The sequence below is a fragment of the Phanerochaete carnosa genome (assembly GCF_000300595.1).
Source record: "Phanerochaete carnosa HHB-10118-sp unplaced genomic scaffold PHACAscaffold_4, whole genome shotgun sequence".
NCBI classification, from domain to species: domain Eukaryota; kingdom Fungi; phylum Basidiomycota; class Agaricomycetes; order Polyporales; family Phanerochaetaceae; genus Phanerochaete; species Phanerochaete carnosa.
The window spans coordinates 3,707,819-3,734,357 of NW_006767631.1; the positions used below are offsets into that span (position 1 = coordinate 3,707,819).

A 26,539-nucleotide genomic window follows, 5' to 3' on the forward strand; every position below is an offset into this window, starting at 1 on the left:
AGGAGGTGCAGCGCAAGTACCATTTTCAATGGCAGATTCCCAGTTCATAATGATGTGTTCCTGTATGACAAGTCCATCAGCGGAGTTTAGACATGCATCTCTTCTGGACAACTGGCAAGAGTCTGGACCGATGGAAGCTTAATGGGCGTTAATTTAATGCACGCATCCGCGCGTTCGCAACCAGCGCATATCCAGCTCACAACTTTTGGACTATCCGCTCATTTATCCACTCGATATCTGTCATTTAAAAAGCTATTACTCCCCAAAGCCCTAGAACTTGTGAATGGAAGGGTCGAAGATTGATTCTCCTACTCTCTCGGATGGTTCATTCATCATTATTGACGGCGAACGGTCGCCGGCGATTGCAGTGAGTTATTCGCTCTATACACCTCCGCTTCGTCTCAATCCGTATCTCTGGATAGCCAGCACCACTTCCGCCACGCAAAGAACAGCTATTTGCTCACAACTTATCGGGCGCCGCGACGGGAGGCAAGCTGTCTCTTCACGGCCGCCACTTCGTAGACGCTTTCGGCAGAGTATGCAGCTTGCGTGGAGTAAACCTGGCAGGAAACTGCAAGACGTGCGTCTCTGATGGCCTATCTTTTATCTGGCGCTGACGTGGCTGAAAGGCCAGCGAACGATGACCACGAGGCTTTTCCTGCGAACCACGAATCTGTCACCTTCGTGAACCGACCGTTCCCACTAGAGCAAGCACACGAGCATTTGTCTCGCCTCCGCAGATGGGGATTTACATTTGGTGCGTGCTCTATACCGTGCTGCGCGGCGCGTCTCATCGCCCCGCGCTCTAGTTCGTTTTCTTGTCACATGGGAGGCAATAGAACATGAAGGGCCGTGAGTACCCCTCGCCGTCTATGTAGCACCCACTTCTCACAGCCATCCAGAGGCAAATACGACAAAGAATACCTCGCGTATGTCCGCGCCCTCTTGTCGCTTCTTCCACAGTACGGCATAGTCGCCTTCGTCTCGATGCACCAAGACGTCTGGTCGCGACACTCTGGAGGTTCAGGCGCGCCGGCGTGGACGCTCACCGCCACAGGCTTCGACCTCGACGCGCTCGAAGAGACTGGCGCGGCGTGGCTGAAGGGCGTGAAGGGCGGAGGACACGTCGAGAAAGAAAGAGGCCTCTGGCCATGTGGATATCAGAAGCTCGCCGCGGCGACAATGGCGTATGTGCCTCCGTTTACTCCTTACTGAGAGCGCTGAACTGAACATAATGAACCATAGGACATGTTTCTGGGCTGGAGACGCGTTTGCGCCGAAGCTGCGCGTGAAGGATGCTCACGGTGCAGAAGTCTCCATCCAGCAGTTCTTGCAGGCCTCGTTTCTGGGCTCTTGGGAAATGCTTGCCAAGGCCGTTGGAGACCTTGATGGTGTAATCGGCTTTGAGGTTAGTGATACGAAAACGTCACTTATTCTTGTAACGAATGTCTTTTCGGCAGATCATGAACGAACCACATAGAGGATACGTAGAGCTGCAATCAATGCACGGCTTCGACTACAACACCGATCTCCATCTTGGACCCGTCCGTACGTGCCGCTATCTGTGTTTTCCCTGACCTCTTCTGACGCTTCTGCAGCGACCCCGCTGCAGTCTTTCACTCTGGGTGCCGGTCACCCCACGGAGGTCGGCGTCTGGACGCGTTCGTTCCCCATGCCCACGCGCCGCACTTCGCAGGCCGTCCTGAACGAAGCAGGCCGGAAGGTTTGGCGCGACGATGGCCCGACTGGCGGGCAATGCATATGGGAGATGCACGGCGTCTGGGGCTGGGACCGCAATAAGAAAGAGGGCATCGTCCTCCGGGAGAACTACTTCAAGAAGCACCCGACGACGAACCAAAAGGTATGGAACACTGTGCGGCCCTACTCCAAGTTGAATCCTCATCGCCTGTCATAGATTGACTGGTACACGGACTTCTACTTCCCCTTCCTTGAGAAGTGGGTACACCTTGTTCACTCAACGTCCAATTCCGACAAGATGATCTTTGCTGAAGCGATCCCCAATGAGGTACGCTGTCCGCTGGCCGCCGTTCTCATGCGTCGCTTAGACCGGAACAGTTTTGTCCAGCTTCGTGGACACCGGAGCATCGGCCGAGGAACATGGTGTACGCACCGCACTGGTACGACCTGAACGCGCTGTTCACCAAAGGATTCGGCGACTTTTCTGTCAACGTACAAGGGTTGTCTCGAGTACGTCCCACACGAACATCGATTACTTGCTCGGACTGATACATGTTTAGGGCGTATTTCCGCTCAAGACCTTCTATTGGGGCCAGCAGGGAGCGCGGGAGAACTATTCGCTTCAGATACGGAATATCACTGAAGAAGCCTACCGCTCGCTGGGTGAGAAGCCGGTGGTCATCGGAGAATGCGGTGTGCCTATGGACATGAAGTACGTACACCTGGCATAAAAAATAGTTGGGGTACTGACCACGTTTGCAGTGGTGGGGAAGCGTTCAAGTCAGAGGACTTCACTTGGCAGCTGCGGATGTTCGACGCGATGATGTGTGCCTTGGAACGTGCGATGGTGGGATTCACGTACGTCTACCACATGTTCTCTTGTTCTCTAGTTTGCTCAGTTGTTCTCAGACTGTGGAATTACAACCCGAACAACGATGACCGGAAGGGTGACGATTGGAATGGCGAGAACTTTGCATGGTTCAGCCAACGGCGCGCGCTCCCATCTTCCCTTCTCGACTGTGACCAGAGCTCGCCGACCCTCGACAATGGTGCGCGGATCCTGCGCAGCGTCGTCCGCCCGTACCCGGCCAAGACTGCCGGCATACCTCTGCGGTTCGTATACGAGGTCAACACGGGCGAATTCACCTTCGAGTGGGCCGTCCCTGGGCCGTCCAACGCGCCAGCCGAGCAGCGCGCGGACCGCCCGTCGGTGCACCGCCCGCCTCTCGCGGGCCATCCGCCGCTGACGTCGCACGTGACGGAGATCTTCGTGCCGTCGTTCCTCGCACATGGCGGCGCGGTCGTCGTGCAGGGCCTCGCGGCGGGCGGGAGTTACGAGTACGACGAGGCGCGCCAGACGCTGTACGTCCGCGCGCCGGCCGACGCTGCGCCCGGCACCGTGCACCGCATTCGTGTCGCGCTCGCACCGCGCCTCAAGGCCGTGTTCCTCGTCAACGACTTCTGGAGCGACTGGGGGAGCACGGTCGCTGCCGTCGCTGCCGTCGTGCTCGCCCTGTGGGCGTGGCTACTGATGCGGACCTCACAAAGCTTGTAGGACAGGTGTCGGGTTTGATCTTGCTGGATTTGTGTAGACGGTCTGGGTAATGGAAGCTGATTCATTCTATTTGGAATTTGGGCGATGAGCTGCATGGGCCTTGTTGCTGATAATGACTAAGAACTCAACGTTTCAACGCTCACGCGGAGAGTAGGTTCTGTGGCGCTTTTGAGCTGTACATTTTGCGGTGCCCCCAGTCACGTGGGAATTTAGTGGCGTTCCGTGTGCTACGCTCACTCTTTGCTCTTGCCCAGCGCGAGCTGCAACGAGTCCAAATTCTCAAAAGTTGAGCGACGGACAGCGCTGCATAATGGTCGTCGGGTATGGTGCGTGTTCCCTTGCAATCGTCGGCGGCGAGTTCAAGTCAGCTAACCCACCCAACCCAGTCGTCGTCATCTCTGACGTGTGAAGAGTGTCACGTTTTGTTCTTTCTGCACGAACGAAGGAGCGCTCCCCCGGGTTAGCTGGTCGCATGAGATAGCTAATGTGAGCTGTGAAACTCTTGAATGTCAGTTTTGCTCACCGTCCCTGAACTAGTGGTGAGCCACGTCCCGCCGCTCAGGATATGAGCTGCTGATGAAAATAATAGCACTCATGTCCTGGTTAATGTCAATCAGCGCATCTCTAGCGATATGGTGGCCAGTATTGTGCGGGTCCCAGCTCATCTACCACTCGGTAGAGACACCGCAATGAGGCGCGGGCGGAGACTCGGACATTCGTCGTCTCGTCTACCATCGATTCTCACAAGGCCTCACGAGTCAGTTCTTGCGGTCTATGGCCTTGTCGCTGAGCTGCCGAGCTCGGATATATAACGGAAATGCAGCTGTGAGTAATAATGTACGTGGATTCATGTATAGCATCTGCCTGTTTGGCTCAAACTTTTCCGCTCCCCCTAACCTCGCATATTATTAGAGTTATACAGAGCCGAAGATGAGATAGATCCCGTCCAGAAGCTTTTGCGGTCTCATTGCCGAGCTCAACTCTGTCCCGCGTTGCATATGATGTGGCGCCCGATTCTCTTGCACTTTCCTGGCACGGTGTAGTGATACTCCCCTGCTTCTCATGATACCTCCTCTGGAAGAGTTATCCAGAAACAGGCTTGAACAAGCCATAGCATAGCAGAGACGTGACCACATATGCAGGTACGCTACACAGTTACACCAAAATAGGTGAAAATGACAACCACTTCGTACTCCAGACGAGGTTAGTCGAACGTCGCATGCGGGCTGACAAAAACTTGTGTGGCATTTAAGCGACTTCTGGGCATTCATCAAAGCCATCTCATTTATTTTCCCCGGTGCCTCGACATGATCCATAGTAACGTTTGGCAACCCTCGCGAGATGGCACATCCAATAGCAATCTGCCGTGCATCCTGAAGGGATCACCGAGAAGCGAACAAGGTACCCTCTGTCCTATAAGCTCCTTTCATGAAAGTATAACTGACAGTAGATAAGGCACTAACGCAAGCTACTACTACGCTATTATATAATCTAACGTTCCGCAAATGGTAACTGCTGCTTCAACGCTCGCCACACGTTCATTTCGCTACTCCGACAAATGGAGCCACGTTGTCGAGCAAGACATTGTCGCTGTCGCGTGAAATATGTGCTGTATGTACAGCTTACCACCTCGCAATGTCATTCAGGACTTGCTTCAACGTCCTCGTATCATGCCAGACGGCGGTTGTGGCTAACATAAATGATGATATCTTACCTGAATGTTTCAGAGGTCCCCTTGCGCCTCAGAAAACGAACGTGCGGGACTTCTTCCTAGCCTTTCCACTTCACTAATCAAATATCATATGTCTGAGCACGGGGCGTGGTCCCGCGCGTATCGCCAGCGGCCGCAGTTCCCCAGAACTCATTCCATGACACCTGTGTAATTGCGCACACAGCATGTTTAGGTGGCTCGCCGGGACAGTTCTATTGTTCTGGAGGTCTAACACTCTGCCGTACCCACCATCGTCAAAGCTCCTCCGACTCAACTGGGACCGTTTCGCCATGCCGTGCTCACTAGCGTTCCCGCAGGTACGCCCAGGACCTCACAGCAATGCCATAAGAAGCTCTAGTGCGTGCTTTAGCTATCGCTTTGTGAGTTGTTTAACTGACATGTGCCAATTTTGCTCAGGAGTCCGCGAACTAGAAGTGGAGGTGCCACAGGGCGGTATGTTGCACACGGGAGCCATACTCCTTCAGCACGGTGGTGTCCCCGTTCCTAACAGAGCAGACTGGGCGAACGCTTTTGGATCTTGGAGGATGGCCTACGTCTATAAAATGGGGCAGACATCCTTCAACGTTTTCCAGCAGCACAATCGTGTTACAGCTTCTTCTCTCTATTTCGCTATCCACTACAGTACGCCCTTCGTCTTACTTCTTTGTTGCACCGCACCACTGACTAGTTGCTCCCTGTCCTTTAGATGAAGTTCACCGCGCTCTTCGCTACCCTCGCCCTCGCCGCTGGCTTGGTCAATGCTCAGATCAAGGACGATTGCTGTGTCTCTATCAAGGCCCCGCTCATTGGGACTGTGAACCTCGTCACGTGCGCCACAGGCAACTGCTCGGGGATAGTTACGCAGTCGATCACTATCCCCGTTGTGGGTTCCGTCACCGTTTCTGCTGGGGTACTACTTTCTCTCTCGACGCCGCACTGTTAAATTGCTGATCTATTCCGTTTTCAGAAGTGTACCTAGTGACGAAGCAGCCTAAGCTTGAGCAGAAATCTAAGGATCAGCTCTTCTGATACATGGCTTCGATGGGGGATGGAGATTGTACGAGTATATGTGAATAAGTACTAAGAAATGTATACCATTTAGCGGTGATATTGTACGGTTTTTCAGTACGATCGGCGTGTCTGAGCTCCTTGTATCCGTAAGGCAGAAGGCTGCTGTCTGAGGGGAGGATTCTCCTGGCCGCTATTCGGGCCTAACTAATGCTGAATGTGCCAAAAAGTTGCCTCCTTGTATAGCACCTACCGCAAGACAAAACCCCAAGATGCGTCTTCCATGCGCGGTGCCGAGCTCGTATCACCTGCGCAGCAGCCGGAATTGACTCCTGTATGATGTGGCGGATGTGTGTAAACCTCCCGACCATGCTCGTGATAATGTACCCTGTATCAGACGAGCGAAAGCAAGTGTCGTGGATGCTGTACATTGAAGGGATATTATGCCGTCGGTTTCCTTCTCTGGCATTAAACCACTCGCCGGGCTTAAGCAGATCCATACTCACAGTCTCCGATTTTCGACTTTTGATGCTTCAAGAGGGGTGGGCCGACATTGATGTTGGGCTTTTGCCGCAGATCTTATCATCGTTCCTCTTCCTCTTTAAATGTATTGATTGGTACGTGATGTAGCGAAGTTACTGATTATATGTTCCCCGTCCAAACCAAGAACCTAAAACTGTTGCTGAACTGGGTGCTGCACAGCAGCACAGGACAGCGAGAAGGGAGCAGGGGTTGTTGTTGTTGTTGTTGTTGTTGTTGCGGGAACCAAGAACATTATGTAAACACGGGGAACACTCTTCGCATAGGCTCCTCTTGTTCTCTCGGCCCGCCACTACATGGGCTATGTACAGCTGAGCAAAAGGTACGAGAAAAGGCGAACAAAGCGGGAAAATACATGAATGGGTGGTGCCCATATGCAAAAGGGGTCAGCGCTGTGTTTTCACAACAGGCGGGAGGTTTCCAGGTGATGCGGACTGGTGGCGGAGGCTTTGTAGCGCGGTTGCTGGAGCGTCGGGTGTCTGGTGCGAATGGTTGCGCGAGGGCGCGTAGGGCGCATCAATGCTTTACTTATTGCCTTCGGTTTCTATCTCCTGCATAGCTCACACTGACTTGTGTGTTCTAGTGCCCTCGCGAGCTCTTCTCGGGTACAAACTATTCTCGCCCTCTGCTGTAGGCATCCTGCGCTCACTTAGCCACCTTGCGTTCTTTGTCGATACACCATCTGCTATTAGCAGACTCTCTCCAGTATTATTCGCGCAGAGCATGAGGCTGCATGGGAATATGCAGGGCGTGTGTGATCGTTTCGAGGAAACGGCTGCAGAGGGCCGACACAGGACGAAAAGTCATGCATCCGACAACTTGAATAGCGCTATGCTACCATATTAAGTAGGCTAGCAGTGCGCCTGCTTATCTAATCTGACTCATTCGACCGTGATTGGTCAATTATCCGGCTTGACTTCTGACTTTGACCGAACACTTCTCACAGTTGAGCAGTCCCGAGATCTTGAGTGGCTTCTCTGACAGATGCTGTCCAAAGTAAGTAAACTTGCGAATGGCGCTATCGCTTATGTCAATCTCGGAGAGTTTGAATGGTGTCGTCCCGCCCCCCAGTACGCCAGCAAGAGTCAAACGAGAGACATCGAGCAAACACGCTATTCCTACAGCGCAGTGTGACAGCGACGCCCAAGTCCCAGCCTCCACATGCGACCATGTGCGACACGTCTATCATCGGGCCGAGATGCTTCAAGCTTTTTATGCATCCCAACTAGAGTAGTCTCGCCATGTTTTATCTACTGGCATTCTTACGGGTACGCTTACCTTACAGGAAAGCCCCAAAAGGCTTTGGTGTGCGCTCCAGCTACGGCTTCATGGGTTGCCCAGACTCCAGGGGTGACAGATGCCAGTTCTGCCAATCAAGTGTTGTGTGCTAGAGGTGAAGCTGCTGCGAGGACGGAATGCTGCGCACAGAAGGCCTGCCCGGTGCCCATTCAGTACGCAACTTGAATGCACGGCATCGTACCTCTCAGTCTTTCCCAACAGAGCCCGCAAGACGCGCGTTCTTGGATCCTGGGAGGATGGGCTACGCATATAAAGGCTGGGTAGCTGGCTCTCAATGTACCGCAGCAGCACACTCGCGGCGCAATTTCCTCCCTTACTTCGCTATCCGCTACAATACGCTCTGTATCCGACTTCTTCTTGAAAGGCACCACTGACTGGTTGCTCTCTGCTCTTTAGATGCAGCTCTCCGCGCTCATCGCTACCCTCGCCCTAGCCATTGGCATGGCTAACGCTCAGCACAGTCATGCATTTTGGCTGCCTGTGTCGATATTCAAACATTATCCGGTCATAGCGAGCCCTTTGTGGGACGGGGCCCACCCGCCGTACTGTCCAAGCGCAGCCTACGAGTTCACCGGCATTAAACCCGTGGCTATTGATAGATGGCCTGTCCCGATCACAGGTCGTAAAGCTGCCGACAAGTAGGGTTTAGACGTCCACCTCTTGAGCCTTCGCTCGAGGACCAGCTACCTTGATGCGCGACTCTGACGGCGCACCTCGAGGACGAATATTGTACGAGTTGTGATATGGCGCTTGAGAGAAAGCGTACCCCGTGATCGAATGATACGGTTTCCGAGCTCGTGATAAACGCTCTGTGAATGTGATCCGTGGAGAGGCAAGTGCCGGCGTACGCGTCACATCCGCCCTTGCTGTGGACGATGGTCGTCCGGGGGCAAAATACGACACAGAGTACCTTGCGTATGTATCCGCGCCCTCTTGTCGCTTCTTCCACAGTACGGCATCGCCGCCTTCGCCTCGATACACCAAGATGTCTGGTCGCGGTACTCTGGAGGCTTAGGCGCGTCGGCGTGGACGCTCACTGCCACAGGCTTCGACCTCGACGCGCTCGGAAAGACTGGCGCGGCGTGGCTGGAGGGCAGGAAGAGCGGAGGACATGTTGAGAGGAAAGAGGCATCTGGCCTTGCGAATACCAAAAGCTCGCCGCGGCGACAATGGCGTATGTGCTTCCGTTTTCTCCTTACTTGGAACGCTGAGCTGATCATAATGAATCATAGGACGTGTTTCTAGGCCGGATACGCGTTTGCGCCGAAGCTGCGGGCGACGAATGCCCACGGTACAGAGGTTTCAGTCCAACAGCTCTTGCAGGCCTCGTTCCCGGGCTCTTGGAAAATGCTTGCCAAGGCCGTTGGAGACTTTGATGGTGTAATGGGCTTTGAGGTTAGTAGCATCGTTCACTCCCGTAACAAATGGCCTTTCGATAGACCGTGAACGAACCACAGACCGCAACAAGAACGAGGGCATCGTCCCCCGGAAGGATTACTTCAAGAAGCACCCGACGACGAACGAGAAGGTATGGCACGCTGGCTGCGCTAAGTCAAATACTCATCAGCCATTTCGAATGAGGTACGCTGCTCGCTGTCCGCTGTTGTCGTACTTCGCTTGAATAGGAACAGTTTTGCCCAGCTTCGCGAAAATCGGAGCATCGACCGAGAAACGTGGTATATGCACCGCGCTGGTACGATCCGAACGCGCTGTTCACCAAGGGATTCGGCGATTTTATCGTGAATATACAAGGGTTGTCTCGGATACGTCCCATACGAGTATCGATTACTTGCTCGGACTGATGTCTGTTCAGGGCGTGTTTCCGCTCAAGACTTTCTATTGAGGCCAGCAGGGAGCGCGGGATAAGTATGCGCTGCACACACGAAATATCACTGAAGAAGTCTACCGCTCGTTGGGCGAGAAGCTGGTGGTCATCGGAGAATGCGGCGTACCTATGGACATGAAGTACGTACACCCGGGATACGAAATATTCAGAGTACTGATCACGTTTGCAGCGGTGAGGAAGCGTTCAAGTCAGAGGGTTTCACTTGGCAGCTGCGCATGTTCGACGCGATGATGGGATTCACGTATGTCTGCCCCATGTTCTCATGTTCACAAATTTGCTCAATAGTCTTCAGAATCTGGAATTACAACCCGAATAGCGACGATCGGAAGGGTGACGATTGGAACGGCGGGAACTTTACCTGGTTCAGCCAGCGGCGCGCTCTCCCATCCTCCCTTCTCGACTGTGACCGGAGCTCGCCGACCCTCGACAATGGTGCGCGGATCCTGCGCAGCGTCGTGCGCCCGTACCTGGCGAAGACTGCCGGCATACCTCTGCGGTTCGACTACGAGGTCAACACGGGAGAATTCACCTTCAAGTGAGCAGCCCCTACGCCGTCCGACGCTCCAGCCGAGCAGCCTGCGGAGCGCCCGTCGGTGCACCACCTGCCTCTCGCAGCCCTTCCACCGCTGACGTTGCACGTGACAGATATCCATGCCGGCGTTGCTCGCGCACGGCGGCGCGGTCGTCGTGCGAGGCCTCGCGGCGGGCGGGAGTCACAAGTACGACGAGGCGCGCCAAATGCTGTAAGTCTGCGCGCCGGCCGACGCTGCGCCCGGCACCGTGCATCACATCCGCGTCGCGCTCGCGCCGCGCCTCAAAGTCGTATCCCTCGCCAACGACTTCTGGAGCGACTGGGGGAGCGCCCTGTGGGCGTGGCTGCTGATGTGGATCTCGCAAAGCCTGTAGGACAGGTATCGGGTTTAGTCTTGCTGGATTTGTGTAGGCGGTCCGGGTGATGGATGCTGATTCATTCTATTTGGAATTTGGGTGATGATCTGGGCCTTGTTGCTAATAGTGACTAAGAACTCAACGCTCACGCGGGGAGCAGGTTCTGTGGCGCTTTTGAGCTGTACATTTTGCGGCGCCCCCAGTCACGTGGAATATTAGTGGCGTTCGGTGTGCTACGCCCACTCTTTGCTCTTGCCCAGCGCGAGCTGCAACGAATCCAAATTCTCAGAAGTTGAGCGACGGACAGCGCTGCGTAATGGTCGCTGGGCAAGGTGCGTATTCTGTTGCAATCGTCGCTGGCGACTCCAAGTCAGCTAACCCACCCAACCCAGTCGTCGTCATCTCTGACGTGTTATGAGTGTCACGCTTTGTACTTTCTGCACGAACGAAGGGGCGCTCCCCCGGGTTAGCTGGTCGCATGAGATAGCTAATGTGAGCTGTGGAACTCTTAAATGTCATTTTTGCTCACCGTCCCTGAACTAGTGGTGAGCCACGTCCCGCCGCTCATGATATGAGCTGCTGATGAAAACAATAGCACCCATGTCCTGGTAGATGTCAATCAGCGCATCTCTAGCGATATGGTGGCCAGTATTGTGCGGGTCCCAGCTCATCTACCACTCGGTAGAGACACCAGTGCAGTGAGGCGCGGGTGGAGACATTCGTTGTCTCTCGTCTACCATCGATTATCACAAGGCCTGACAGGTTGGTTTACTGCGGTCGATGGCCTTGTCGCTGAGCTGCCAAGCTCGGATATAGAATGGAAGTGCGGCTGTGAGTAATAGTGTACGTGACATACATGTGTGGCATCTGCCTGTATGGCTCAAACTTTTCTGCCCTCTCTAACCTTGGATGCTAGTAGTTATAGGCGGAGCCGAAGATGAGATAGATCCCGTCCAGAAGCTTTTGCGGTCTTATTGCTCGAGCTAGATTCTGTCCCGCGTTGCATATGATGTGGCGCCCGATTCTCTTGCCCTTTTCTGGCACGGCGTAATGATACTCCCCTGTTTCTCATGATATTTCCTCTGGCAGAACTAACCAGGAACAGACTTGGATAAGTCAGAATCTGGCAGAGACGTGACCACATACGCAGGTACGCCACACAGTTGCACCAAAATAGGTGAGAATGATAACCACTTCGTACTCCAGACGAGGTTTATCGAATGTCGCATGCGGGTCAACACAAAACCGTGTCGCGTTTAAGCGATTTCTTGGTAGTCATCAAAGCCATCTCATTCATCTTTCCCGGTGCCTCGATACGATCCATAGGAACGTTTAGCAACCCTCGCGAGATGGTGCATCCAATAGCAATCCGCCGTGCATCCTGAAGGGATCACCGAGAAGCGAACAAGGTACCCCTCTGTCCTATAAGCTTCTTTCATGAAAGTATAACTGACAGTCGATAAGGCACTAACGTGAGCTACTACTACGCCATTATATAATTCAACGTTCCGCATATGGTAACCGCTGCCTCAGGCCTCAACGCTCGCCACACGTTCATTTCGCCACTCCGACAAATGGAGCCACGTTGTCGAGCAAGACACTGGTGCAACCCCGTGAAATATGTGGTGAATGTACAGCTTACCACCTCGCAGTGCCATTCAGGACGTGCTTCAGCGTCCTCAAATCTCGCCGGATGGCGGTTGTGGCTAACATAAATGATGATATCTTACCTGAATGTTTCAGGGGGCACCTCGGGCCTCAGAAAACGAATGTGCAGGTCTTTTTCCCAGCCCCACCCCTTCACTGATCAAATTCCATTTGTTTGAGCGCAGGACGTGATCCCGCGCGCACCGCCAGCGGCCGCAGTTCCCCAGAACTCATTCCATGACACCTGTGTAATTGCGCACACAGCATGTTTAGGTGGCTCGCCGGGACAGTTCCATTGTTCTGGAGGTCTAACACTCTGCCGTACCCACCATCGTCAAAGCTCCTCCGACTCAACTGGAACCGTTTTGCCATGCCGTACTCGCTAGCGTCCTTGTGGGTACGCCCAGGACCTCACAACAATGACATAAGAGGCTCTAGTGCGTGCTTTAGCTATCGCCTTGTGAGTCGTTTAACTGACAGGTGTCAGTTTTACTCAAGGGTCCGCGTACTAGAGGTGGAGGTGCCACAGGGCGGTATGTTGCACACGGGAGCCATACTCGTTCGGTACGGCGGTGTCTATCTTCCTAACAGAGCAGACTGGGTGGACGCTTTTGGATGTTGGAGGACGGTCTACACCTATATAAGGGGGGCAGACATCCTTCAACATACTCCAGCAGCACAATCGTGTTACAGCTTCTTCTTTCTACTTCGCTATCCGCTACAGTGCGCTCCTCATCGTACCTTTTACTGGACACACCACTGACTGTCTGTCCTGTCGTTCAGATGCAGCTTTCCACATTCATCATCAGCCTCGCTCTCGCTGTCGGCATCGCCAACGCTCAGTGCACTCTCTGCGGTGACATCGATTTGTTAGGTTTGGAAAATTTTGCTCTCGGCGCAGCGTGCCCCGCCGGCTGCACCAACGTAATTTCCAACAACCTCCTTGGCGTCGTCACGTTCAGTGTTGGGGTGCGCCATCTCTTTCAACGCCATACCATCAAATTGCTGACATGTTCCGTTCTAGGCGTGCTAAATGGCTACTCAAGAACTGGCGACTCTGATATGCGACTTCGACGGAGGATGTAAATTGTACCGTGTACGGGTATATGTGAACGAGTGTCGCGAATGAATTGCTTTTGGTGGTGTTATTTTAGGGCGTCTCAGTAAGATCGGGGTATTTCAACCCCGGCCCGGTGCTCAAAGCCCCGGACCCAAAAAGCTCGACCCTGGCAGCGGGCTCGAGGTCAGGTTTATGGTGAAGCCAGGCCTGAGCCCGGCCCGGAAGCCTAGGCTCGGGTGCACCGACTCTGTTGCTGTTCCTGGGTCCAGAATAAGGCAAGGGCCACTTGATATGTACATAACGGAGGAAATATCGGTATCCTAGACTCAACGGTGGCCACAGAGTACGCTTGTGCGTCACCACCTGGCGTCCGCTCGGAACCTCGTTACGACTTGACTTGTTTCACGGTTATATGCAGCCTTCTGGAGGCCATAATCCGGTAAGTACATGCAGTAGTAACCTACTATATCCAAATAGACTCACTTTTGACGGCATTATCGTATCTGTGGGCAAGTCCGGGCTTAAGCCCACGGCCTAGGTTGGGCTCACTGGCAGGGCTCGGCTCGACGTCGCCACAAGCCGAGCCCAAGCCGGGCTCACACATCGCTACGCGGCTTTTACCCGAGTGCACTCAGGCCGTCGCAAGTTAACTGCTTGGAAAGAGACCTGATGTGGAGAGAATGCTGCTCGCAGATCCTCACTTCTCAGTTTCGTCTGTGCTAAATTCCAGCCATCGGCGCATCCGAAACAGCATCCCTCCCAAGCGCTGAAAACAACCTCGTTGTCAAGCGCCTGAGACCCCGAGACTTTGATAAGATACAACGCGCAAATGGATTAGATAAGTGCGTTATCTGCTCCGGACGTGCGGTCTTCCGCTTTGGTTCTCTCACTATGGTCGACTCTCTCTTCCCTTGTTTTACCACCAGCTCCTTGCTAACTTCTTCAACTGTGCTGCTATCAGGAGTTTTTGCAACAGCCTTGTGTGTTTCGATGCTGTTCCAGTGAATAAGAGTTGTTTGATTTGACAGTCTGTCTGAGCCCGATGGCCTTGCCGCTTTGCCATAAGTTTCAAAGTTCACACAATGCACTTGCTCTTTGAAGTCATGATAGATTCAAAAGGCAATATTCTTCTTCTCGAGCTGAATGATTACAAGAAATGAACATTGATAGACATGTATTGCTGACACCAGGAAGAGACGGCAAGAGGGTAGCATAGAGTGCGGCTTGCCGTCGGTGGAACGTGCACCGCGCTTCTAGAGGTCCTGGAGTTTGAACGTGACTAGACGCTTGCATCCACCGAGGCTGTTTTCAGCGCTAAGCGATGATGCCCCCCTGCTACTGCCGGCCCCACGTTATCGTTTCCGTTGATCTTCAAGCATGATATGAACCGAACACGGATACGCGTCCTCGGAGGCTGCCATACGGCGTACGTCGCTAGCCGTGGCACGTATCACTCAGCTCACTCTCACCGAAATATTCGCGGCAGGAAACGGCGTGGCCGCTCGCTATGCGTGAGTGTCGCTCTGCGAGTCCGCACATCCGAGTCGCTTGGCGGGCTTTTGGCCCGATTCTGGACTTCTCGTGGAACGTACTCGCATGCAACCTGGTTGCCCTGCTTGCGAACATGCTTGCTAGTGCCTTCGGGACATCAATTGATGCTGCCTCACGGTTAGCGAGCGATATGATGATCGCCGAGAAGTATAAGTGCGGGGCGCTAAAGGCAGGGCGCAGCGGTTAGCTCTCGCTCCCGACACTCTCAGTCTCCTCAGAACTTCATAGCCATGCGCGCGACAAGCTTTGTTATCCTCGCTTCATGTGTCTCCCGAGCTCTCGCAGCCACTTACACCCTCAGCGACAGCTACGTTGGCGCCGCCTTCCTCACAGCGTGGCGGCACCAAGTCATCTCCGACCCCACTCACGGCAGAGTGTAAGTCTCGATAATCGCTGTCCGTGGAGGTGGCACGCTGAATCACTCCGCAGGAACTACGTTGATGAAGCAACTGCCCTCGCCAAGAACTTGACGTTCGCATCGGACGACACCCTCATCCTGAGAGCGGATGACACCACCGTGCTCGATCCAAACGGTCTAGGTCGAGATAGCGTGCGTATTCAAAGCGTGAAGAATTACACAACACATGTTGCCATGTGAATACACATCATATCTGACCCGTGTCTGTACTTCTAATCCGTATAACAGCCTTGATGTCCGCCACATGCCACAGGGCTGTTCGACGTGGCCCGCTTTTCGGGAGACTGATGCAAGTAGCTGGCCTAATGGTGGCAAAATCGATATCGTGAGTTTCCTGTCTGCTCATGATACCGTTACTCGATGGTTCGGTAATTGAAATCTGCCGTAACCTTCTCTCCCATATCCGCCTTGTCGTATAATTCAGTGAGTTTCTCAGAATTACTCGAGACCTCCCTGTCCTAACTTCTGACTTGCTTCGTTTTGTAGGATCGAGGGCGTTAACGATGTGACTCCAAACACGATGACTCTGCACACGGACATGAACTGCTCCATGCCCGCCAGCCGCGCCGAGACCGGCAAGGCGACGGGCCTCAACTGCGATGACAAAACCGACGGCAGCTCTGGTTGCGGTGTACAGTCCCCGACAACGACCAGCTACGGTCCACCCTTGAACGCCATTGGCGGCGGGAGGTACGCCATGGAGCGCACGAACGACTTCGTCAAGGTGTGGTTCTTCCCACGCAACGAAGTCACGCCCTCCGACGTCTCAAGCGGCGCAATACTCATTGACACCGACAACTGGGTGCGTTCTTACCGTGCACTTGTGACGCGTCAAAGGCTGAATGGCTTTGCTAGGGCACGCCGACTGCGTTCTTCCCCAACACCGAATGCGACATCGGCTCGCAATTCGACGCCAATAATATCGTCATCGGCCTGACTTTCTGTAGGTGCTCCCTGCCCTGTTGTGGTGACGCGGCTGCTCATACAGCATTTACAGGTGGCGATTGGGCGGGCAGCCCCTCGGTCTACTCAAATGCGGGCTGTCCGGGGGACTGTGTTGGTGCGTAACTGGTCTTCCGCGATACATGTGAAGGTGCTGAAAGCACAGGACAGACCTCGTTAACAACAATCCTGCCGCATTCGTGGACGCGTACTGGGAAATCGCAGCTGTACGTGTGTATGAGAACGGTGATAGCTGCTAGTGAAACCGGAGCGAGCTCTTTGAAGCCTTGTCTCAGCGCTGAATAACACTAACCTGGAATAGTATCTGCATCAGCAGTGGGCGTGCCTTTGGTCGCGATCAACTATCGTTAGTCCCGGCCTCCGCCAGTGAGGTAATTGCACTTGCCGTTGCAAGACGATGGTACATCTACTCAACGAGCAGTGGAAACGCTGCAGCAGGCGACGTCCGAGTCCGCGTGAACGTACCCAAAGACGTCGCAAACTTGAAGGCTGCAACGTAGTGAAAAGACAAGCGAAGATTGCGGAGTGGCAGAAGAGGAAGATTTGAGGAGCAAGCAGGGTGACTTAGCATGGGAGCACAAGGGCAATCCGGCAAGATGCAACTATCAGTAATCGACTGATCAGCAAGGTTTGCGTCTTCGATAAAGCGCTCACTGTGCTTGTTGGCATCGCTCGCGTCACGATCTTCATATAATAAGTCTACATATTGAGTATGAGTATCCAGATACTCAATGAATGCTCTTTCGTATGTTCACTTACGCAGTTTTCGTCTGTTGAATGTAGCCTGATCAATCAAGTTGGGTCAGATTGACATAGCCTAGGGTTCAGCTCGGCGGCTCGAGCAGGACGTGGGAACGTGAGTCCTCCAATGCACGGCTTTCAGGCCGAACTGAGCCAGCGCAATGCTGAGTAAGTACTGACCTGGGGTCTGTATCGATGTGTTAGCTACTATTAGCAGTATCTATCCAGTGAATCTCTGCGGATATGGGTATATAATGGGTGCAATTTTGCAATAGCAAAGGAGTCGGCATGTGAGTAAGATACAAGAAACTACACATTCGGCAAAAAAAGGCAATATACAATAAGCGTTAAGCTGCCACATCAGGAAAATGTGCTTGCTTATCTAATCCGATCGTTCTAATTCGTCAATTGACCGTGGGTAAACATCCAATAAGCGCCAATTGAAAAGCGCCTGATTATCTAATCTGATCATTCTGACTCTTAATGATCAATTCACTTTTCTGACCGTGGGTAACTCATCCCATTTGACTTTCACAACTTGACCTGCGGAGTCTCCCATCTTCGATTCTATGGACACCCGAAAGTAGCCAGATTTTGGACATCCTGCATGAAACGTAGGACACATGCTTCTAGCCCCCGCCCGTGCGCCGCCCGACGCTGCACCCAGCATCGTGTACCGCGACTGCGCGCTTTGAGGTTATGTTCTTTGTCAATGACTCTTGGAGCGGCTGGGAGAGCACGGTCGCTGCCGTTGCTGCGGTCGTGCTTACCCTCCGGGTAGGCTATTGATACGAATTTTGCAAAGCTTGTAGGGCGAGTATTGACTGCAGCCTTCCAATTGCCAAATTTGTGTGCAAGTTCAGGTAACTGAGAACCCGATATACAAACAATTATTAGGCTCTGAGGCACCCCAATCGCTGTGCGCACGACACGCACGTATGTTTCACGGCAACCCTGGCCGCGCTAAGCAATGTCGGCAGCGCACCATACTTGACGTCCAATGCTGGCCCTTATTAGGCACGATCTGCAGCGGATATGAATAATCTCGAAAGCTGAGCAACAGACAAAGTCTGGAGACGTAGCGCCGCACACAGGTCATTGGGCATAGTAAGCCTTCTTCATCGTCGTCAGCGGCGACTCAGCTCACATCCGCCAACTCAGTTCCCGTCATTGATGATGCGCCATAGGCGTCGTTCTCTACTGCATCTACGCGAAGGGAACGCTTACTTACATGCCGGCCGCTTGCGTGGGATGGCTGATGCAAACTGCAGCATGCATGAACATTATTTTGCTCACTATTCCTAAAATACATGGTGGTGAGCCGGTTTCGCTACTCGGGTACGGACTGTTGACAAAGACCATGGCACTGGGATGCCGAGCAGCCTCCACCTGCCGCTTCTCTGGTGATACCATGACTTGTTCTGTTCAGGTCTCAGCTGATTAGGTACGGATAAATATCCGATGATTTGGGTGTCGGTCTGTGCACGGAATATCGTAGGTCGTTTACTGCAGTCTACGGTCTTATTTTCGAGCAACTAACTAGACACAGGAACAGTTCGAAGCCGCAGCCAAATGCCAGTGTACATGGTGTAAATTTGCGACATCTGCCAGTTTAGCTCAAAATTCTCCGTCCCATCCAACCCTAGGTAGCGTTACATGTGGTGCCGAAGTAATAAAGTAGAATCCGATTCGACGACCTTTAGAGTCTAATTATGTGAGGTATTTCCTGTCCCACGCTGCGTGCAATGACGATCGCTACAAAGATAACGGATCCAGGCGTATTTCACCCCGCGGTACCATCACGTTCTCAGCTTTCCGCACGTAAATTGCCTTGGTATTTTTGTGCATACATTGGTGAAAACATATACAACTTTACATGTGCATAATCTCAATCCTCAATCAAGAGCACATGGGAGATGACGGGCCGAAGTTTGCTGAAGCTTTAAGCTTTAAGCTTAGCTCGAATGTTCTGTTTGAAATGCATCGGCGTCTAGTCTGATGACAAATTAGTGCTGACCGCATTCCCAGCAGCAAGTCAGACAGCCGCTGTCCATGTCCGACGCAACGATGTGCGCCTTGGAACGTGAGATGGTGGAGTATACGTACGTCCCCCACATGTTCTCATGTTCCCAAGTTTGATTTGACTAATCGCCCTCAGACTCTAGAAATACAATCCAAACAAGGACGCGGGCTGCGTGGGATGGGCAAGCGCCGCTGTCAGCGACTGACAAGCCCTGCTCATACTCCAAGAGCTGCAATTCCATACTCGGGAAGGGCGGATGGGAGCGCGTACCATCGGCTGAGCCAGGAGGGTGCTCGCCGTTCCAGTCGTCACCCTTGCGGGCGTCGTGCCCTGTTCCCCTTGGCATACCCCTTCGTTCCGAACGCGAAGTCAACAAAGGTGAGTTTTCCTTCGAGTGCGCGGTCTCTCTATCGCCCGACGCGCCAGCAGAGCAGCTCTAAGGCCGCCCCTTAGTGCACCGCTCGCCCCTCGTGGGCCGCCCGCCGCTGACGCCGCACGTGGCAGATGTCTTCTTGTCGTCGTTTCTCAGAGACGGCGGCGCGGTTGTCGTGCAGGGCTTCGCAGTGGGCGGGGGATACGAGTAATGAGGCATGCCGGACGCTGTGCGTGAGCTCCGCCTAACGCCGCGCTCGGCGCATACGCATGGCGCTCGCGCCGCGTCTCAAGGCTGTGTTCTTCGCCAGCGATTTTTGGAGCGACTGGGGGTGCACGGTCTCTGTCGTTGCCGCGGCCATGCTCGCCCTTCAGATGTGGCTACTACGATACGGATCTCCCAGAACTTGTAGAGCAGGTGTTGACTGTGATTTTCAGTTGCTGGATTCGTGTGGACCGGGGCGCCAATTCATTCGACTCAGAATTTGGGTGATATTCGAGACTTAGGCCTTGTCGCTGCTGATTATGACTGAGAACCCGACATCTGCACAGGGAGAAGATCGCGCAGCACTCTCATTGCCGTGCGCACTGCATGTACATGCATGGTTTGCGACATAAACCAGAAAATTCTCATTTGTTCCCTCGACTCTCATAGCCCCAAAAATCAACAAAACTCTATAGCGAAATATGGACAAAGCGTTCTGATAATTTTATTCCAAAAAAATCAGTAATTGACTGGGCTGCGGCATCACTATCTCTGCACTTGGCCTAACTGTAAGCCGCATCCCGCTATTCATTATATAGGCCGCTGACAATAATAATAGTGCATGTGTGCTTAGTGGTCTCCATCGCCGCATCTCTGGTGGCGTTGTGACCAGTGTTGTGCAGTTCTCAGCTGATCTGCCGCTCGGTGAATATATCACGAGGCACAGATGAAAATGTTCATTATCCCTTGTCTACAATCGATTCGTACAAGATTTTGCGGACCGGGTTGCTGCAATTTGTGACCTTATTGTTGCCTGGCCAAGCACGGATGCAAAGAGGAAGTCCGGATGCGAGTACCAGCGTATGTGGCACTGATAATTATATCTGCCAGTTTAACTCAAACATCTCGCTTTATCTAACCCCAGATAGCGCTATATACGGCACTGAGGATGAGGAGGGTCCCATCCAGATATTTTCAAATTTTGTCTGCCCGAGCTAAATTTTGTGCCGTGTTGCATATGGTACAGCACCCGTTTGTCCAGTACCTTTCTGGTACGGCGCAACGACACTCTCCTGCTTCTCCTGATGCTTCCTCTCGCAGAACTATCCAAATTTGAATAAGTTAGAAGATGATGAGATATGGAATGACAGACGTAACAACGTACGCCTGAGGTAGTTACGCCAACTTCGAACTTGCGAAAGCAATAACCACTATGTTCCAAATCACATGCACCGCACATCTTACCCAGGACAACAAAGAACCGTGTGGTGCTTAAGCAATCTCTAGGTGTCCATCGAAGCTGTCCGCGCTATCTTGCCCGGTGCCCTAACGTGATCCATAGGAACACCTGGCAGTCCCGGCGGTATAGTACATTTATCCGCAGCCCGCCGTGTACCCTGAGATCTCACATTTGAAGGTATAAGCTTTTTTTAGTGGAAGCGTAATTGACAGTCGGCTCGGTGAGGCACCAACGTGAGTTACTACTCGACCAGAGCTATTTCACATTGCGGCCGCGCTCACTAGCGTCCTCACGAGGATACTTAAGACATCCCAGCAAGGCTTTAAGGTGCAGTAGCGCGTAATGAAGCTATACTGTAGAGGTACCACCAAAATTATCGGAGGTCTGACTCCTGACCAGCCGTCTCGGTCGTGCGACTATGATACCTTGGTGAGCTGTTCAACTGACAGGTGCCAGCTTTGCTCAGGTTTTCCACGCTAGATATGGGAAGTACTGCCACAGGGTGACATGCTGTCACATGGGACCTGCTCAATTAGTATGGCGGTGCGTGCCGTTGTGCCTCTTTTCCTCACAGAGCAGAATAAACGATCGATTTTTAGTGTTAGGGAGACTACCTACGCATATAAAAGCTGGACAGACAGCCCTCAACGTACTGTAGCACATTCGTGTCGCAGTCCCTTCTCTCTACTTCGCTATCCTCTACAGTGCGCCCCGCCGTCTCGCTTCTTTATTACACGCAGTACTGACTGATCGCCCTGTGCTCTTTAGATGCAGCCCCCCACGCTCCGACTCATCGCTACCCTCACCGCCCTCGTCGCCGGTATAGCCAACGCTCAAACTACATGCACCCCAGCCTGCGTCTCTGTCACGCTACTCGATACGACCGTGGATGTCATCGAGTGCAACACTGGCACCGACTGTACGGGCATAGTTACGACTGGGGTCAGTCTCCCCCTTGTGGGCGACATTCTCGGCGTTGATGTCGGGGTACGGCTTTCTCTCATGACGCCACACCGTTAGATTGCTGACTTACTCCATTTTCAGTCGTGCACTGTCCCAGCCTGAGCGTGAGCAGCAACCGAAGGGTCAGCTACTCTGATATTTGACTTCGATGAAGATGGGGATTGTACGAATATATGCGAACAAGTATCGAGAATGGATACCCTTTGGCTGTTATATTCGAGGTCTTATGGTAGTAGTAAGATGTCCCAACTCCTTGTATCTGTAAGGCAGGAGGCCGCTGTCCAAGCGATTGATTATCCGGGTAGCTATCTGGGCGTAAATAATGGTGGGTACATCCAAAAGATGTCTTCCTGTATTGCTCTCAGGCGTAGCGTTCAATCTCAGCTCCTCTGTGCAGCAGCCAATCATTAAATTGTATGCAGTGAGGCAAATGTGTGTGAGCCTTGTGGAATTGCTCAAAATATAGTACTCTGCAATGGACGAACAAGAGCAGGGCCGGCAGGCCCTGTGGATGTTAAAATTTAAGGGATATTTTACCATCTGTCTCCTCCCTGACTTCCAAATCCTCGGCCTGATCTAACTCACAACAGTCAACTGCCGGACGACTGGGCCATTCTTAGCGACCTTCAAGGCCTCAGTATCCTGCACGCTAGCGAGGATTAAGCGAGAGGCGTCGAGAAAATGCGCTATTCCTGCAATGTGGCGTGGCAGCGACCCAGCAGAACTAGAATATTCTCGCCGTTCCCAGCTCAATAGCGTCCTTGCGAGTACGCTTAGTACCCCACCAAAAGGCCTTCAGATGCCTTAAATGTGCGCTTAAGCTATAGCTCCGTAAGTGGCGAGTTGCCCAGCAGTGACAGGTGGCGGTCCCGCCGCTCGATTCTTGAGTGCTAAACGTGAAACTGCCACGAGAGCAGCATGCTGCGCATAGAAAGCCTGCTCATTCGGCTCGCAACTGGAATGCTTGTTCGCCGCCCTCGCCCTCGCCGTTGGCATAGCCAACGCTCAGACCTGCCTTTCGGAGGCCTGCATCACTATTGAAACACTTTTCAGCCCTGAAGGCGAGCCCTTGGAAACCGCGGGTTACGTGCCGTGCTGCTCAGGCACAACCTGCACGATCATCCGGTGTTGGAACCGTAGATATTCAGGGCATCGAACTCCCGATCTCCACTGGTGTACGGTGCTTCCTTCGATCACAGGCCATAATCAATAAGATGGCAATAAGCGACGTGTTGAGCTCTTGCCAGCGAACTTCGCCCTACGTCCGGTCGCCAGGACATCTCTTGTGACACCTTCATATGTTTTCTTGGAACATCCCGTATGTCTAGCTCACGGTCTTCAGATCATTTGTTCATGTCTCTACTCTGTATACAAGGTACTACACTTTGGAAACGTTATTGAGACTTGTAGGCGGAAGGGGCAGTGACTGATTCTTCTACCAGGTTTAATTTATTGGGACACAACGAAAACATCACGGGAAATGCGGACGTTTATTTACTTTCGCACCTCGGTGTAGTACTGCGTCATTATATCATCCAATGCTTCGTATTCAGATGACCACGGAAGCTCCTACCGTCATACAAGACAGCTGGTCTTATTTGAGGCACCAAAGACACTCAAGACGTGCCCCAAGCTTGATCCTCAAGGCAAATGTCCAATCAAAGGTATCTCAACACTTGACCGCTTTGCTCGTCGGTGAGCACTCTTCGAGCCACAAATCACAGTAGCCACAAATCTTACTTGATTCTGGAGCCGAAAACACAAAGTCTAGTCTATTATTATGCTCTATCGCATGGTATAATTTTGTACAGCTACGAGTCCCTAAGGACATAAAAACCGGTATAAGTAAGTCTAGTAAGTGCGGTGACTTCAGTATCGATACAGTGGTGTCTATGTGAATATAGCGCGTGAGTCATGTAGGTCGTGATACGAGAGTTTTGTAGAGTGCAGTGGCAGGTGCACGAAAGTTAAATTAATACAATGCATCTTGCCATCGTCAGAGATATCTAGTTGGCGTACTTGCTCCACGAGCGAATGCGCGCGCCATAGCGATGCCTACAAAAGCCATGTCAGCAACGCACGCCCTAACACAGAATCCACGCCGCCACTCACAATATCCACGGGATCGGCAGCATCAGCACCGCGACGCCGCCGAGGATGCTGCACGCGGGGCCGACGCCGAGGTTATGGAAGAACGCGGTGCTGAAGAGCGGGAACGCGGCGCCGACCATCGACCGGAAGAAGTCGTTCCCCGCGAGCACCGACGCGACGTAGCGCGGGTAGCAGTCCGCGAGGTAGTTCAGGCCCGCCTGGAAGAGCATGTACGTCCCCGCGGAGAAGAACGCGGAGGCGATGATCGGCACGATCCAGTGCACGCTTGCGGAGCTCGTCCAGCCGAACCAGAACATGGATATGGGGAGCAGCACCGAGCCGACGAAGGCGATGGGCAGGCGCATCTCTGGGACGAAGGCTGCGGGACGGTCAGTAAGGTTTGGGCATAGAAGGGTAGGGTTGGGTGCGTACTGTTGTCGACGAACTTGGGCTTCAGGACCCTGAGAGCGTAAGGGGCGAAGAAGGCGAATGTAATGATCGTGCCGGCGAATATGCCCTGCGAAAGGTTCCGTGAGCTGGTTACATTGCGCTTCGTGCGACGAAACACTTACGAGGAACGCCAGTCCATTCTCCCCAAGATTGAAGCCATGTTTCTCTACAAAGACAACCCTGAACGACTCGATGAAGATGTAGAGGATGCCATAGACGAGGGCAATGTAGATGTTCCAGAAGGCGACGATCGGCTCAACGAACATCAGGATGAACGGCCGCACGAGATGCATCATCGCGATGTCGCCGACCGTCATGTGCTCCACCTCGATCTCGCCCTCAGACTTGAGCCGACTGTCTTCGGTGACGCGGCGAAGGCGTGCCGCACGGCGGTACAGCAATCTACAAACACGCCACGATCAGTTCCACTTGCTCTGAACTCAGACAGCATCACGGGCACTCACGCCGAGGCCGACGTCTCCGGGAAAAAGAGCGTCAGGAAGACGAGCGTCGCGCCGCTCATCCAGAGCAAGATCCAGATCGTCCACGTCCAGTCCTCGCCCTGCGTCGCGAAGCCGCCGAGCAGTGGCCCGAGCACGGGCCCGCTGATGCCCGCGACGCTCCAGAGGCCGATGACGACGGCGCGGTGTTCGGGTGCCCACACGTCGCTGAGGCTCGCGCCGCCGGTCGCGAGTGCGGGCGAGCCCGCGAAGCCGGCGACGAAGCGCAGGGGGAGCAGCGCGCCGAGGTTCTTCGCGAGCGCCGTCGGCACCTGGAGCACGACGAAGAGCGCGAGCGAGAGGATGTAGACCGTCGTGCGCCCGATCTGTGGCAGCTCCGAGAGCGGGCTGAGGAACATCGGGCCGATGCCGTAACCGACGACGAAGAGCGTGAGGCCGAGCGTCGCGGCGACGGGCGAGACGCCAAACTGGGCGGCAATCTCGTCGATGCCTGGAGAGTAGATCGCGGAGCCGATGTACACGCTGAAGGTGAGCAGGCAGACCTGGAAGGTGACGAAGGATTTCTTGGCGAGCGACCACTGGGGCGTGCGTCAGAAATAGGAGAACAGGCACAAAGAGGGCAGAACATACATTCTGAGGGTTCTCTGAATCGTTTGGTCCGTACCACTCTACAATGCGGGACTCGGCGATTTCTTGCATCACCGACGATTTTTCCTTTTCCTTCGCGAGATCGCCTTCTTCGACCTCCGGAGCCTTCCACTGCATTGTCCTCTGCTCTTCTGATGCCTCTGGCACAGTTATTGTTACCTGGTCAGAGTCGACGCGAGGTAACCGGGATTCTTCGTCGTCAGGGCGTTCGATGACAGTGAATGTATCGAGGTTCGAATGAGAAGATGACCTGCTCGCAGTGCTTTTGACAGATCTTGGTGGCGTAGGGATGGTGAAGCCCGAGCGGTCCTCTGGATGCTGGAAGAGACGGTGACCCGATACATGATAGAGGACGTCGCCTATGAAAGCGTCACGTATCAATGCAGGGGCCATTTAGAAGTGTGAGTGAGAGTACGAGGGAGACGATGGGGACTGACCTTTGTCTTTCAACTGTTTTTATAGGTTTTGAAAAATGAGGGCAACATGGATCTCGGTAAGCAAAGCGCAGATGAGTCGTTGTGTCGCGTCCGAGTTTCGATGGCTTGCGCAAGGACTCTGCTGACTGAGCACGGTAAGACGCTGTCCTCAGCCAATCCAAAATGAGTTCGGCATTTCCACGCGGTGGCCGTCTGCGCTGCTCTCCGCCCAGGCCGGGGGTTGTGGGCTCGTGTGAGACGCCTGCGGCCGGATATGGGCACACCTGCCATAAACGTACAGGCTGCCGTGGCTGACGTAAAGAAGCGCCCAGCAACTCGAGGGACTGACAAGGCGGAGTCAATGCAACGCTTGTGTTACTAACCAGGAACCCCAGGCGGGAACTTTCGTTTGCTGACTCACGTCTGAACCTTGGGACAGCGAGTGGGGCCGCTCAACACTCGTGGCCGATGATCATCGGCAGGCTTAACAGCTATGTCCGCAACTTTGTAAGCTGTGGCCGTGAAGTCGTGGAGGCTACAGCTACTGAAGAAACACGCAATTGCTTCTCTAGAAACTTCGGTGTGCACATTTTATCTATCTTCAACTCCACCGTCGCAGATAGAGCCAGAGACTCAGCGGAATCAGCGCTTTAGATGCCGCCCAAATTTGCGAGAGCATACCAAAGACAGGCCTACTCGCTTAGCATTTATTCCATAGTTATAGCAGCAGTCACTCGCATTTTTT

General features: G+C 53.4%; 7 protein-coding genes across 7 annotated transcripts; 5 read left to right on the forward strand and 2 right to left on the reverse strand.

Moving 5' to 3' along the window:
- Positions 1 to 171: 171 nt before the first annotated feature.
- On the forward strand, positions 172 to 3,423 carry PHACADRAFT_208424 (glycoside hydrolase family 5 protein). The gene is made up of 13 exons (XM_007395081.1): positions 172 to 367; positions 423 to 580; positions 630 to 757; positions 810 to 852; positions 903 to 1,187; positions 1,246 to 1,408; positions 1,461 to 1,548; positions 1,599 to 1,861; positions 1,916 to 2,026; positions 2,077 to 2,208; positions 2,259 to 2,410; positions 2,461 to 2,556; positions 2,608 to 3,423. Exons 1-13 carry the CDS (start codon positions 284 to 286, stop codon positions 3,251 to 3,253), a joined length of 2,349 nt encoding a protein of 782 aa, XP_007395143.1. The 5' UTR covers positions 172 to 283; the 3' UTR covers positions 3,254 to 3,423.
- A 4,090-nt stretch (positions 3,424 to 7,513) lies between these two features.
- PHACADRAFT_255036 (uncharacterized protein) lies at positions 7,514 to 7,776 on the forward strand. Its single transcript, XM_007395082.1, has one exon. The coding sequence runs from the start codon at positions 7,525 to 7,527 to the stop codon at positions 7,744 to 7,746; it is 222 nt and encodes a 73-aa protein (XP_007395144.1). The 5' UTR covers positions 7,514 to 7,524; the 3' UTR covers positions 7,747 to 7,776.
- A 56-nt stretch (positions 7,777 to 7,832) lies between these two features.
- On the forward strand, positions 7,833 to 8,495 carry PHACADRAFT_255037 (uncharacterized protein). The gene has a single exon (XM_007395083.1). The coding sequence runs from the start codon at positions 8,208 to 8,210 to the stop codon at positions 8,451 to 8,453; it is 246 nt and encodes an 81-aa protein (XP_007395145.1). The 5' UTR covers positions 7,833 to 8,207; the 3' UTR covers positions 8,454 to 8,495.
- Positions 8,496 to 8,651: 156 nt separating this feature from the next.
- On the forward strand, positions 8,652 to 10,892 carry PHACADRAFT_183787 (glycoside hydrolase family 5 protein). The gene is made up of 7 exons (XM_007395084.1): positions 8,652 to 8,985; positions 9,057 to 9,189; positions 9,251 to 9,392; positions 9,437 to 9,504; positions 9,656 to 9,776; positions 9,827 to 9,898; positions 9,950 to 10,892. Exons 1-7 carry the CDS (start codon positions 8,923 to 8,925, stop codon positions 10,194 to 10,196), a joined length of 846 nt encoding a protein of 281 aa, XP_007395146.1. The 5' UTR covers positions 8,652 to 8,922; the 3' UTR covers positions 10,197 to 10,892.
- A 1,785-nt stretch (positions 10,893 to 12,677) lies between these two features.
- On the reverse strand, positions 12,678 to 12,928 carry PHACADRAFT_255040 (uncharacterized protein). The gene has a single exon (XM_007395085.1). It carries the CDS (start codon positions 12,857 to 12,859, stop codon positions 12,701 to 12,703), a length of 159 nt encoding a protein of 52 aa, XP_007395147.1. The 5' UTR covers positions 12,860 to 12,928; the 3' UTR covers positions 12,678 to 12,700.
- A 2,070-nt stretch (positions 12,929 to 14,998) lies between these two features.
- PHACADRAFT_119699 (glycoside hydrolase family 16 protein) lies at positions 14,999 to 16,916 on the forward strand. The gene is made up of 7 exons (XM_007395086.1): positions 14,999 to 15,179; positions 15,233 to 15,397; positions 15,450 to 15,557; positions 15,708 to 16,023; positions 16,077 to 16,164; positions 16,219 to 16,281; positions 16,335 to 16,916. The coding sequence occupies exons 1-7, from the start codon at positions 15,034 to 15,036 to the stop codon at positions 16,421 to 16,423; spliced, it is 975 nt and encodes a 324-aa protein (XP_007395148.1). The 5' UTR covers positions 14,999 to 15,033; the 3' UTR covers positions 16,424 to 16,916.
- Positions 16,917 to 23,455: 6,539 nt separating this feature from the next.
- On the reverse strand, positions 23,456 to 25,787 carry PHACADRAFT_208428 (uncharacterized protein). The gene is made up of 6 exons (XM_007395087.1): positions 25,361 to 25,787; positions 24,734 to 25,308; positions 24,392 to 24,671; positions 24,252 to 24,336; positions 23,841 to 24,198; positions 23,456 to 23,783 (listed from the first exon to the last, which is right to left on the reverse strand). The coding sequence occupies exons 1-6, from the start codon at positions 25,769 to 25,771 to the stop codon at positions 23,735 to 23,737; spliced, it is 1,758 nt and encodes a 585-aa protein (XP_007395149.1). The 5' UTR covers positions 25,772 to 25,787; the 3' UTR covers positions 23,456 to 23,734.
- Between the last annotated feature and the right edge of the window lie 752 nt (positions 25,788 to 26,539).